Source organism: Scyliorhinus canicula, chromosome 1 (genome assembly GCF_902713615.1).
Source record: "Scyliorhinus canicula chromosome 1, sScyCan1.1, whole genome shotgun sequence".
NCBI lineage: Eukaryota > Metazoa > Chordata > Chondrichthyes > Carcharhiniformes > Scyliorhinidae > Scyliorhinus > Scyliorhinus canicula.
The window spans coordinates 282023680-282037996 of NC_052146.1; the positions used below are offsets into that span (position 1 = coordinate 282023680).

Sequence of the window (14317 nt, forward strand, 5' to 3'; positions counted from 1 at the left end):
CAGGCAGCCATCCACCTGTAAGCCCGTCCGTTTTCAATGATTTTTCAGTGTTTTTGTAGCCTCCCATTGGGGAGACATCCCTCCCAAGAGGAGCATCACAGAAGGGCGGAGCACACAGTGTCCAACCCGCTAATCATATTTAAATGCACGCAAATGTCGGTTTTGCAAACCACCTCCAGTACACAAACCTTTTTATTGCCACCAGCAAGGGACTGGAGCTCAGCAGGCCAGCCTGGCCAGACGCCCGATTCACGGTTTTCGTTGCAGCATAGAGAGGCGGAGCATTCTACCCAACTTGAAGATTCGAGCTCGGATGAAATATAGATTTTGAGGTGGTCATTTGGCCCATTGATTAGGCACCGGCCCTTGGAAAGGGCACCCTACCTAAACCCACACCTTCACCCTACCCCCATAACCCCACCTAACCTTTTGGGGGGGCAATTTAGCATGGCCAATCTACCTAACCTGCACATTTTTGGACAATGGGAGGAAACCGGAGCACCCGGGGAAGAGACCCACACAGACACAGGAGAAAATGTGCAGACTCTGCACAGACAGTGACCCAGCGGGGAATCGAACCTGGGACCATGGCGCTGTGAATCACTGCTAACGTGCCGCCCACATAGCCACTTTGAAATTGTACCAACACAAATGGAGCTCACCTCACTGCACACAACGGCATGATCAAAAAGTCTCCCATGGAATTGATATTGAAGGGTAGCAGCTGTGGACTTTAAGAGGGTTAATTACTTCTGAAAGTACTAATTACGCAGCAAGGTTTTATTTGGGTGCATCAACGCACGTGTTAATCGCAAGGAGTAATTTTGGTACAAAAAAGAAATCAGCAGAAGCTGACTCATGCTCTGCATCAATTGATTGCTGTTTATGCAATAGCAACAACCAAAAGGGCTGCTCTCCAAATTCCTACAGTTTTCCTTAATCCATTTGGAGCCTGTATTGCAGCAGAACAAAGGCGCTGGCGGCGGCCTGTACTGAGACAAGCAGGACAGAGGCCAAAATAACACAAAGGACAGCGAGGGGGCATGCAGAAAAATCCCCAAGTTACCCTGACGCACTGTAACAGGCCCATGTGGACAGCTGGGGAACGTGGCTACCATTTAAAACAAGGCCAGCTACGCTGATGCAATATTGAGGATACTGTATCCATACTTTTGGAAGTCTGAAAGGGCAACATTGTTAAAACGTGAACTTTGCATTGGGATTGTGTACTCGAGAATCAGCACATTACCAGCAGGGATTAGTTAACATTTACAAGACTTGCTGGCATTTCAACTGATTGGCATGGTGTCAAACTGTAAAATTTTATGTTGCTTTATCTTTCAGCCATAAAAAGCACAAACAATAGCTAAGGTTAAAAATGTTAAAAGTGCTTTCATCTAAATGCCTCATCCAAACTCCATTAATTCCCTTGGGGGAAGAGAATTGTCGTCCGCAGCATGAAATCTTGTACCCTGCAACAACTAATACACATATCCATTTATAATGTACAAAATTGCAGAAATTCAATTCACTTGATTGATTTTTCATCGTTCCTGATCCCCATTCCAGCAAAATGGATCCAATGACAATGCAAACTCGATGGAGTCATCCCATAGTTCCACTGCCACATTTGGGGGTTAAAAACCTTGACCATATTTTCCCAAGTGACTGGAAAATAAAAACTAACGCACGATAGAGAGAGCGGAAAATCGGCAGCAGGTCCATTCGCCCTGTTAGGCATTTCACCTCCACCCTCCCTCCCCCACCCTGCTAGAATTAACCCCCCCCCCCCCCCTCCACTCAGCTAGAATTAAAAACAAACAGTCCTGCAAACACATTGATCTTACAAATAAACGGCATTTTATCTGAAGCTGTTGGGCTTCAGATGTGACAATACATGATCTGCCAACAAAGTTTAATGCCAATTAGTGAGTGGTTTACATCCGCAGTACAGTTCCTAGGTCCTGATGCGAGATCCTAATGCGACTAAAGTAGAGTTTCTCTGCAACTGGAATACAGGGATCTCCCGATTGAAGGAGAGACATTGAGGGTTTGTTGTGTTAGGTACACTGGTATAACACTGGCTGCAACTGGATGCAGCATAGATCAAAAAGATACTCCAGACCTTGAAGTTAGTTCAATCAGGTTTATTGAACTAATAGCACAGTTATCACAGTTCTCTGCGATTTTGACTCTCTGCTAACTGAAGTGTGCTTCCTCTGTCTGACTGAACCAGACTAGCTCTTAACCATGTGGTGGAGGTGTGAGATTGTAACAAACACTGACTCTCTTGTTCCAGTGGAAAGAGGCGGAGTGTGAGTGCCTCGTGTGTTTTATAGTCAGATCCCACCACTGAGTGTCCTGCCTGCTTATTGGTCATGTCCTGTTCTCTGTATCTATTAGCTGCTCGTCTATGCCTGCCTGTATATCATTATGTGTGTGTCTGCATATCATGACAGGGTTTCTAAGTGAAACTGTGAAATCGTCAGTTACAGTCATTGGATTTCTAAATGCTGGTACAGGTTGTTCGTGTGTTTGCAGTGAAATTCTATTCCGCGCTGTTTAATTTCTAATCTCTGTGCATTACCAATTAGCACCAGCACACAGTAAGACCCCAGTATCTCGGCTTCTCTTCAGTACCCAACATTTGGTTAGTCTGTACAAAAAAAGCGTAGCTAGCGACACTGCCAATGTCCAAACTAAAATAGTAGGAATTCTAATCCAGTGCATTATAGAAATTACAGTGCGGGATGAGTCCATTCAGCCCATCAAGTCTACACCTGCCCTTGGAAAGATCACCCTACCCAAGCCCACACCTCCCAGAAATCCTGAAACCCTACCCAACCTTTTTGGACACAGAGTAATTTAGCATGGCCAATCCACCTAACCTGCACATCTTTGGACAGAGGGAGGAAACCCTCACAGACACGGGGAGAATGTGCAGACTCCGCACACAGTGCCCCAAACCAGGAATGAAACCCAGGAGCCTGTAGCTGTGAAGCAACTGTGCTAACCACTGTGCTACCATGCTGTCCCCAAATTAATCCAATCAGGATGGCTAATTGTTAAGACCAGGACTCATCAGCATGAAGGTAGTTCGTGAACTGACAGACTGGAGTTCCAGATTCTAAAAGTGACTCACATTCATTTGAAAGTCTTGACATGGCATGATCAGACTTTTCTTTATGATGGAAGCATTACAATTTGAGGCCTAAATATCGCGAGACTGAATCTGCTCTATTTTTAAAAAGGACAATTTCGAACGGAGGACGGAACTTGGCTACAGCTGCTATCAGTTAAAGGCTATTTGCATGCTTCAACGCCTCCCTATTAGTTATAGCGCATAATAGCACCAAGTATACAATTATCACGGATACTCAAGCTTATGACAACATTTCCAATAGGACAGGCATAACTGATTTGTATTGAAAATGGCAGCAAGTGCTAGAAATAGAGCAAAACACTGTTCAGCTTCTGGAGGAAAGGAATACATAATTTGTATTTCAGATGCTGACAGATCTGGGCTGCAAGTCCAGGGGCAGTTTTATTTCTGATTTGTAGCACAATCTTGCTTTGTGTTTCATTGTTTTGTTTCAAATCCACCTGCAATAGGATAACATTTGCACTTACACTCCCGGGCATCATTGAAGTGCACTGTGGAATTGTATAGCAAAGGGACTGGCCATTCAGCCCATCACACCTGTGATGGTTCTTTGAAAGTCCACACACACATACACAACTTGTTCATTCAATTACCCATCATGTCATCTTCAGTTTTGGATGGTTTATGGCTTGCTCAATGATTCAAGGACTACTGGGTTTGTGCATTTTGTTTTACATTATCTGGGGCCAAGACAAGAAACACTCCCAAAAACTATTCACTTTCCATTACTTTTGGTCACAAAGCAAAAAATATTTCAAGCATATATACTGCAGCTTTGCAAATATAATCTTAAGGCCCATGACTAGAAGTTAACGAGTGACTGGAGGTCATTCTGACTCATGACTTAATTATTTTTAATGCATCTATATTCAAATCATACTCAAGTAAAGCTGTGAAAACTGCAGGCAAAAGAAAAAGTATTTATTGGAAAAACTGGTTGTTCTTGAAATCAAAAAAGAAACAACCCGAGCCCATTTTGTAATGAACCGTTCAGCGATGACATCACTAGAGGGGGAAGTGTGTCATGCAATCCAGTCTCTGTTTCGCTTCTACTGCTGAGCAGAACACACAGTTGGGACGTCCCATTTGCCTACTCTAAACAGATGAACCCACATAGAACATAGAACGATACAGCGCAGTACAGGCCCTTTGGCCCTCGATGTTGCACCGACATGGAAAAAAAACTAAAGGCCATCTAACCTACACTATGCTCTTATCATCCATATGCTTATCCAATAAACTTTTAAATGCCCTCAATGTTGGCGAGTTCACTACTGTTGCAGGTAGGGCATTCCACGGCCTCACCACTCTTTGCGTAAAAAACCCACCTCTGACCTCTGTCCTATATCTATTACCCCTCAATTTAAGGCTATGTCCCCTCGTGCTAGCCACCTCCATCCGCGGGAGAAGGCTCTCGCTGTCCACCCTATCTAACCCTCTGATCATTTTGTATGCCTCTATTAAGTCACCTCTTAACCTTCTTCTCTCTAACGAAAACAACCTCAAGTCCATCAGCCTTTCCTCATAAGATTTTCCCTCCATACCAGGCAACATCCTGGTAAATCTCCTCTGCACCCGTTCCAAAGCTTCCACGTCCTTCCTATAATGAGGCGACCAGAACTGTACGTAATACTCCAAATGTGTTTCCACAACTCGGTGATTGGTCGCTAGATTTAACTAGATTAAGCGAGTCAGAAAGTCATGGCGAACCCACAATTTGGACCTTCAGCACAGACTGCATGGTAAGATTGGTCCCCCACCCCGGCATTACCCTGATTGACAGGCTGAGCCTTGGCTCCGGCAGTGAGGCAGGCTTAGCCTTGGCTCCGGCAGTGAGGCAGTTGGCTAGTGCTGCAGCGGGCAAGATATGGCTGGTAAGAGTGAAGGGATGCAAGAGGTCAGGGCCAGGGGTGGGGAAGGAAAATAGAAATCAGGATCTGGTAGTGAGGGCTGAAGGGGAGGTCAGAGGCCCTTTGATGGGGTCAAAGAGCTAAAGGGTTGGGGGGGGGGGGGGAGAAAGAGCAAGAGGAATGTTGGGGGGGTGCCTCATTATGGAGGCTTCTCAGGCAGCCACCCAACTCCAGGTGTGAAGGCACTTGCCCTTGAAGTCCATCCAGCCCTCAGCTTAAAGAGACTACTGATCTGACGCTGAAGAAACTCGGCAAAGTGAAATAAAAGTGAGGAAATGAAGATCAAAGAGGTTTACATTTTTTGCACTTTAACCCCGGCAACCCACCTGACCTAAACCCATCCTTTCCTTAGGCTAGCCCCTGGCCCATTACATTCACTGTAAATTAAACCAAATAATAGATAGAGAAATACAGCACAGAACAGGCCTTTCGGCCCACAATGTTGTGCCGAACTTTTGTCCTCGGTTAATCATAGAATTTTGGACACTAATGGCAATTTATCATGACCCACCCACCCAACCTGCACATCTTTGGACTGTGGGAGGAAACCGGAGCACCCGGAGGAAACCCACGCACACACGGGGAGGATGTGCAGACTCGAAATCGAACTTGGGACCCTGGAGCTGTGAAGCGATTGTGCTATCCACAATGCTACCGTGCTGCCCTTAAAAAATTAATCTACACTCCATTATTCTACCCTAATCCATGTACCTATCCAAGGTGTTCCCTTTATTCTTCAAGGTAATATTAATACAAGATTTAAAACAAGCTGCACAGCACAGGGATGCATACATTTTTTGCGATAAATTGTGCTCATCACAAAATATTACTTCCAATTTAAAAACAGAGTATTTGAATGAATGGTCCAAAGTGGCTTTTGCGATTGACATTGGGTACAGATTTCCATGCAAATGCATTGATATTTGTTAATCTATGCAAATTCATTCAAAGTCTGTCTTATTGCAAGGCATCACAAATCTCTGTTCAACTAAACATCTATTTATACAACGAATATTTATCATTGGCTCGACAGATGGAGCTCAGTGTAAAAAGTATAGCCAAATACAACTCCAGAAACAAAAGCATCTCCCTTCAGAATTGCAGCTTTGTTCACATATTCATTCTGTCGCCTGATTTTCTGGAACAGCTGCTCAATAGCAAGTCTTTTCCTGTATTCGGGATGGGGTCTTTCTGGCGATTAATTGGGCAGCAGAGGCCTAGTTTGGGGATTTCCAAGTAAAATTTCCAGTCCTTCCCCCTCCCACACAACCCTCAACTGTGCAGAGGTGTGTCACCATGGTGGAATAAGAGTAGAAAACGGCCTTGTTTTCAGGAGAGGAACTAAAGCTCAAATTCAGTTCTGTCCAAAAGACCCATGTTTTGTAATCATATTTTATTAGTGATACTAATAAGTTATACAGCACAACAAGAGGCCCTTCAGCCCATCGTGTCCGTGCCGGCCCTCAAGCACGTATCTATTTTAATCCCATTTTCCAGCACTTGGACCATAGCCTTGTATGCTATGGCATTTCATGTATTCATCTAAATGCTTTTTATGTTGTGAGCATTCCCCCCGTCTACCATCTTTTCAGGTAGTGAGTTCCAGATTCCCACTGCCTTCTGGGTCAAAAGATTTTTCCTGAAATCCCACCTAAATCTGCCACTTACCTTAAATGTAAAAGGGGCTGGGTTAGCTCACTGGGCTAAATCGCTGGCTTTTAAAGCAGACCAAGCAGGCGAGCAGCGTGGTTCGATTCCCGTACCAGCCTCCCCGGACAGGCGCCGGAATGTGGCGACTAGGGGCTCTTCACAGTAACTTCATTGAAGCCTACTTGTGACAATAAGCGATTTTCATTTCATTTTTTCATTTACCCTGGTGATTTAACCTTCAACTGAAGCACGGTAGCACAGTGGTTGGCACTGTGGCTTAACAGCGCCAGGGTCGATTCCCTGCTGGGTCACTGTGTGGAGGCTGCATGTTTTCCCCATGTCTGTGTGGGTTTCCTCCAGGTGCTCTGGTATCCTCCCACAGTCCAAAGACATGCAGGTGAGGTGGATTGGACTGCTAAAAATTGCCCTCATTGTCCAAATGGGTTAAGAGGTGTTATTGGGTTACGGGGATAGGGTGGAAGCGAAGGCTTAAAGTGGGTCGGTGCAGACTCGAGGGGCCGAATGGCCTCCTTCTGCACTGTATATTCTATGTAAAGGGAAAAGGCTCTTCCTATCTACACTATGGGCGGAATTCTCCGCTCCCCACGCCAGGTGGGAGAATCGCGGGAGGGCCGGGCGACTCACGACACACCCCCCGGCGCCCCCCGCTCGGAAAAATCGCCGTTTTCCGTTTTTCACGAAAACTCAGATGGGCCGAGCGACCTGCCGTTCCCGACCGGTTCACGACGGCGGCAACCACACCTGGTCACTGCCGTCGTGAACATGGGCGCCAAATGCTGGTTTGAGGCTTGTGGGGGGGCGGAGAGGGGATTGAGCACCACGGCCGTGCTCGGGAGGGGACGGACCCGTGATCGGTGCCCACCGATCGTCAAGCGACGAAATCTTTCCCCTCAGCCGCCCCACAAGATCAAGCCGCCACGTCTTGCAGGGCAGCGGAGGGGAAGACGCCAACCGTGCATGCGCGGGTTTGAGCCATCGAGACGTCAGCCACGCATGCGCGGGTTGGAGCCGCCCAACCTGCACATGCACAGCCGACGTCACTTAGGCGCCGCCGTCACGCCATTCTCGGCGCGCCGCTTTGATGCAAGCGTCAAGGCCCGGCGGCCGAGTGTTACGGAGCACTGCTCCTAGCCCCCCGGGTGGGGGTGAATAAGGTGAGAGGAGCGGCCTCCGAGGCCATCGCGAAACTCGGCCCAGTTCACGACGGCCTTCCCGATTCATCGCGGGAGCGGAGTATTCCGCCCTATGTGTCTCAGAATTTTGTACTCCTCAATCAGGTCCCCTTCTCTGTTCCAAGGAATACAACCCAAGCCTAATCAGCCTCTTGGTAGAACGCTTCAGCCCAGCCAACATCCTGGTGAATCGGTTTTGCACCCTTGCTAATGCAAATCACATTCTTCCTATAATGTGATGAACAGAACTGCACACTGCACTCTAGCTGTGGCCTGATGAGTGAGTGTTTTATATAGATCCATCATAACCGCGATGCACTTATATTCTATGCCTCAGCTAATGAAGGCACATATCCCATATGCCTTCTTAACCTTATTATTTACCAGCCCGAATGCTTTCAGGCATCTTTGGACATGCACCCAAAAGATCCCTCTGGTCCTCTACATCCTAGCGTCCCACTGTTCATTGGGCATTCCCTTGTCTGGTTTGTCCTCCCAAAATGCACCACCTTTCACTTTTTAGGGTTAAATTCAATTTGCCACTGTTCTGCCCATTTGACCAGCCCATCTATATCGTCCTTTAATCCAAGACTTATTATTTACCACTCGTTATTTACCACTAGGGCCTTTTCACAGAAACTTCATTGAAGCCTACCTGTGACAATAAGTCATTATTATCATCATCACCAATTTGTGTGCCATCGGAGCTCAATATCTGGTTAGATTATTAGCTGCTTCACTGGCACTTGATGGCTAATGTGAACTTGCTGCATATTTCCACGGTCACCATAAGAGAGAGAACATATGCATGTCATCTGGAAATCTAAAAGGTGCTTTGACACCGGTCTGAACTCCAGAGGAATGCAAAGTGAGATTTCCTCCTGCAGGCAGCAAAACTAGTTCACACCTAAAATCACAAGTAAGAAATTACATAATAAAAACTAAAGAAATCAAAGTGCTGGAAAATCTCAGCAGGCCTGGCAACAATCTGTGAAGAGAGAAACACAAGAGGGTGGAATTCCACCATTTTGAGATGAAGTGCCGTGGCGGGGGCAAGAAACATCCCAAACCTCCCAGCCCCGGTATCATTAAATTATTCACCCGAGTGTTTCACGGTATGTCCCGTCGCGGGACAGGCCTGGATGGCGCATAGTCCGTCGTCATGTCTGGGTGCCTTATTGAAAAGGTGCCCAACATCATTGTTGAAGAAAGAAGGTGGACCTCCTGCAAAAGATAGATAGATTCCAGGAGCAAATTGACCAGAAGACGGACCTACTGACAATGAAGACGGATCTCCTGGAACATTCAGAGTCTGAAAGATGGACGTCCTCTCGGGGGCCCCTGCTCTGGCAGGTTCACCTGCAGATGATCTCCTGACCTACAGCTGTGGTGTTACAGGATCCAGGCTTGTGGGCGGCCTTGGCAGGCAGCCGCAGGCGTCGTTCAGCTGAGCCCCAAATCTTCATGCCAACTTGTTCTGAACGTGTTTCAGTCCAGCGTCAAATACTCTGGGCGTGGGGAAAAGCAGACCTTCATCTGCATCCTATTGACAGGATGCAAACGAGGTGCATGGCAATTTCTGGTGGGTTCTCTAACCCACCATGGTGGGCACCAGCGGAAGATACCGTTGTAAACTCACATTGGCGTGAAACCTATTTCTGGGCCTCCTGCCGTATTCTGCCCTCATGTACGCCATCATGGTTACCACTGTGGCTACTTATGACAATGAAGATTATAATTATTACATGCCAGTGGGGGTTTGGGAGAATTCCATCCAAATAGTTGACATTCTTAGTTCAATATGACTCTTTTCTTTGATTGAAACATTTGGCAGGATTCAGTGCCCCCCACCCATGACGGCAGAGGGGGCCCGCTGCTTTGATATTTTGGCCCCACCCCCGCCAAGGTTTCTTATTTTATGAATCCCCCCGCCTCTCTGAGACCTGCGGCGGGCGTTTGCTATCGGCGGGAACGGAAGATCCAGTCGGTGGGAACAGCCGGAAAGTTCCAACCATTAAGTCAGTTTTTCCTCGACCCGTTGCCAAATCTAGAGATTTCTTCCAGCACTTCATTTTTATTTCATATTTCTGGCATCTGCTGTAATTTGTTAAAAGCAAAAAAACGTCATCATTGCGATCCCATCACTACTTGAAAATATTTCTCTACTTAAAAATGCAATCCTTCAAAAATCTGACCTTGAGCAATTTTATTCACTGCTTTAAATCCTCTGACGAACAAACGCTGGCAAAAAAAATGAATTGGTCATCAAGACAAGCATCTCAACTCGAACGCTCCAGACAGATCTGGCAGTACTACTGGAACCAGCACCAAAGTCAGGCTCATTGTCACAAGAAAAAAAAAAGCTGTCAGTTAGCAGCTTTTCGACTTTGCGCCACATTTAGTTCTTTCGTATCAATAAATTCCGCTCCCCAAACTCCAAACGGTTCATCCACGCTCGAGCCCAAATCTTTTGCATTAAGAGTAAAAGAAATTATAGATCCTCTGACAACAAATTTAAAAAAGTATTAAACTTTGCATAGCGCAAAGGCTGAAACCCGTAGCTTCTGGAGCCGAATATTAGATTTCCAAAATGTGGAGATGCCAGCGTTGGACTGGGGTGAGCACAGTAAGAAGTCTTACAACATCGGGTTAAAGTCTAACATGTTTGTTTCAAACACAAGCTTTCGAAGCACTGCTCCTTCCTCAGGTGAGGAAGGAGCAGTGCTCCAAAAGCGAGTGTTTGAAACAAACATGTTGGACTTTAACATGGTGTTGTAAGACTTCTTACTAGATTTTCAAAAGCAGCGATTGCTAGCAGGAGGCCTATTTCTAGACAAAATGCTTTCTCCACAAAGATTAAGAATCAACAAGCAGCGAGAACTTGTGCGCGCAGCTCGCCTTTGTCAATCTGGGCTCCAGCTGGGCTGTCTTGCATCATCAAAAGTACCTCAGTCGCAGATCACCAGATGAGGAGTCAGGAACAGTGAGTGCAGGTTCCTTTTTATAGTCCTTGACTCGGCAGGTTGAAGCTTCTCTGGGAATAGTTGCTAAGACCTCCTGGCTGTTTTAGAAGCCGCACACAGTGCTTTCCACTTTTGTCAGAGGAAAGGAAGTTAGTATTTAGTCTAACAGGAACCTCAAAATTCCTCAGCAATACAAGCTGCCCCTGCTTCTGCTGTAGACTTACGTCAACCTTATTCTGCCTATTTGTATGTAAGAAAGAGCAAAGAGGATATTTAAGTTTCAAGAGCACTTGCTCAATTTGTACACTGGCAGTTGCTATTACCTCAACTTTATGATCAATTCTTTATCCCTCTTTTAAACCTCTCATCATTAAACATAGGCACCTGTTTTTAGTTTTCCCTCAGGCCCAGAGGAACAGCATTTACTTGCAAAGGATACAAATCAAAACGGTGATACTTTTACTACCCCAACTTTTAGAATTTGAAGGGCGATAACATTAAAAAAAGGTGAAAAGGAGAAATTATGGGGTAATAATAATCTTTCTTATTGTCACAAGTAGGCTTACATTAACACTGCAATGAAGTTACTGTGAAAAGCCCCTAGTCACAACACTCCGATACTTGTTCGGGTACACAGAGGGAGAATTCAGAATGTCCAATTCACCTTATAAGCACATCTTTCGGGACTTGTGGGAGGAAACCGAAGTGCCCGGAGGAAACCCACACAGGCACAGCGAGAACCTGCAGACTCCGCACAAACAGTGACACAAGCCAGGAATAAAACCTGGGTTCCTGGCGCTGTGAAGCAACAAGGCTAACCGCTGTGCTACCATGCCACCCGAGTCACGAGTAAGTGACTTAATTACACCACCTCTCGAGGGGCTCCAGACTTTTCTTGGTCCTCTGCACCACTTCCATTTGGAAGCCAATTTTCATAGCCCCTCTCCCACTGAAAACACATTGCTGAATTCTTGACAGCTTTCACGTTGCTGCCACTTAAAAATAATGGAGCCATAATCGGCGACCTAAAAGTGCTTTGGCTGATTAAGCAAACTTTCTCACAAAACGATCACTGAAGCATGAGCTAGTGACTAGGCTGAGCACACCTCACATGGCCATACTCAAATTCATGACATTTTGACAACCTGATCCATATCGCTATGGTGCAGGAGGGTGCCATTCGGTCCATCGAGTCTGCATCAACTCTCTAAAAGAGCACCCTACCCCAGGTCCACTGCACCATCCCCCTGCACCCCCACCCCGGGACCCCCATCCCCATAGCCCCACGTAACCTGCACATCTTTGGATACAAAGAGGCAATTTAGCATGGCAAATCCGCCTAATTTGCACAGCTTTGGACTGTGGGAAAGAACCACAACACCCTTAGGAAACACAGACACTGGGAGAATGTGAAACTCCTCACAGACGGTCACCCAAGGTCACAATCAAACCTGGGTCCCTGGCGCTGTGCAGCAGCAGTGCTAACCACTGTGCTGCCATTGACAGAGCGAGATTGGCTGGAGGGGTGGGGAGAAGAGGAAATAGCATTTTTGATATGCGTCGTTTCTCAGCTTTCTCAGTTGGTTGTAAGCTTTCATATAATAACAAGTTTAGGTATTCAGCAAATTGCTGGTGCCGGGGGAGGGGTTAGTGAGGAAAAATATTCAACAAGTCACAGTTGAGAAGCAAATTTCCACTACAAATTACTACTCTGGTTTCAATTACTTTATTTGATACCAAGGCGCAGCGATCAAACACTTTTTAATGAGTTCACATCGCAATGGCTCGATTATTAGCTGAATTGTTGGAGCACTTCTCCCACGTAGTCAATAGCCCTGGTTTAGAACAGTCAGCATGTCCATCCCTAGCGCATGTCAAAACTACCAAGAGGCATGATTTACAAATGATAAAAAAAACTCTTTGAATCTCCTACCTAACAATGTCCAATTTACCAACTGAAGGGAACGAATCACTGCATCACTCAGACATTAGGTTGCTAACTCTGGTTAAAGTTATTCTTGGAGATTTCAGCACATGGCCTCACACTTGCAAATAATTCAAGCAATCAAACAGCCTTTACAGCTCCCACCACCCTCCTCTCCCAATAGTTTTCTAATTGAATCACAGAATCATTACAGCACAGGAGGTAGCCATTTGGCCCATTGTGGTCTACACCCGCTCTCCAAATGAGCATCATGACTGAGGGCTGGGACGGTGGCTCGCCCTGCTGCATCAGTGCCGAGGACCCTGGTTCAATTCGGCCTTGGGTCACCGTCTGTGTCGGTTTCCTCCAGGTGCTCTGGCTTCCTCCCACAGTCCAAGAATGTGGAGGTTAGGTGGATTGGCCAAGTTAAATTGCCCCTAGTGTCCAAAACAGATGTGTAGCTTAGAGTCGGTGCAGACTCGAAAGGCCCAATAGCCTCCTTCTGCACTATAGGGGTCCTACGATATTTTCTTCCATGAAGTGTCGTTGTTCTGCCTTTTCCTCTGTACATTGATTATCGAATGCCATCTTGAATGCTCTGATTGAGCCCGCCTCCAGCACACTTCCAGGCAGTGCATTCCAGACCCCAACCAAATGTTCAAAAATCAAACAACGCCTTGTAATATCCCTTTAAGTTTGCTCCTGGGGTTTCTTGCAGCAGTGTTCAAGAGTTTAATATTTAATTGATGGAGGTTCATAGTCATTCCTGAGATGTGTCCACAACCATATTGTATAGTCCATGATCCGCACACAATGGCAAACAGTTGATTTGCAAATCACTATAGCACATTAAAGATCCAAGCTCAAGCACTTCAATGCAAGGAAATACATACACATAAAAGCACCTGCACCCCCACCAACACCCAACGCATCCCCATACCACATTGAAACTAAATATCCGCCCAACAAGTAGTGGGGGGGGGGGGGGGGAATTGATTTCCAGAACTTTAATTCAGAGCATCCCAGGTTCAGTCCGAATCTTACAGAATTAAAAGAAACTTACATCAAACATGGTGGTGACGGTTTGTGGAGCTTCTCCACAAAACTGTTCTCTGAAGCAGTCCCCGAACGGAAGTAGCAAACCCATAGCCAGAATACGAGAGCAAAGTTTCTCAGCTTCTTCATGTTCGCCTGTGAGTTGCGCCGTTTCCTGCTGCCCAAAAAGCTTCTCCAGTAAGGTTCTCCCTGCAAGAAAGATGTGAAGTGTCATGTTCAAAGAAAACATCAAAAAGACTTATGAAAAGAACTTTTGCAGAGCAGACTGGATAGCAAGGTGCTTCCTCAGTTGCACAAGAGTAATGCAAGATGGGCGGCATGGTGGCACAATGGTTAGCACTGCTGCCTCACAGGGCTGAGGATCCGGGTTCGATCCCGGCCCTTGGTCACTGTCCATGTGGGGTTTGCACATTCTCCCCATGTCTGCATGGGTCTCACTCCCACAACCCAAAGACTGG

At 46.3% G+C, this 14317-nt stretch overlaps 1 protein-coding gene across 2 annotated transcripts in view; it reads right to left on the reverse strand.

The window, feature by feature from the left end:
• Nucleotides 1-14317, reverse strand: part of fmn2b (formin 2b) — a 499858-nt gene that overhangs the window by 391274 nt on the left and 94267 nt on the right. For both annotated transcript variants that reach the window (XM_038814212.1, XM_038814205.1), the window contains exon 3: nt 13867-14048. In XM_038814212.1, the coding sequence (XP_038670140.1) occupies nt 13867-14048 (182 nt within the window). The remainder of the gene's footprint in view (nt 1-13866; nt 14049-14317) is intronic.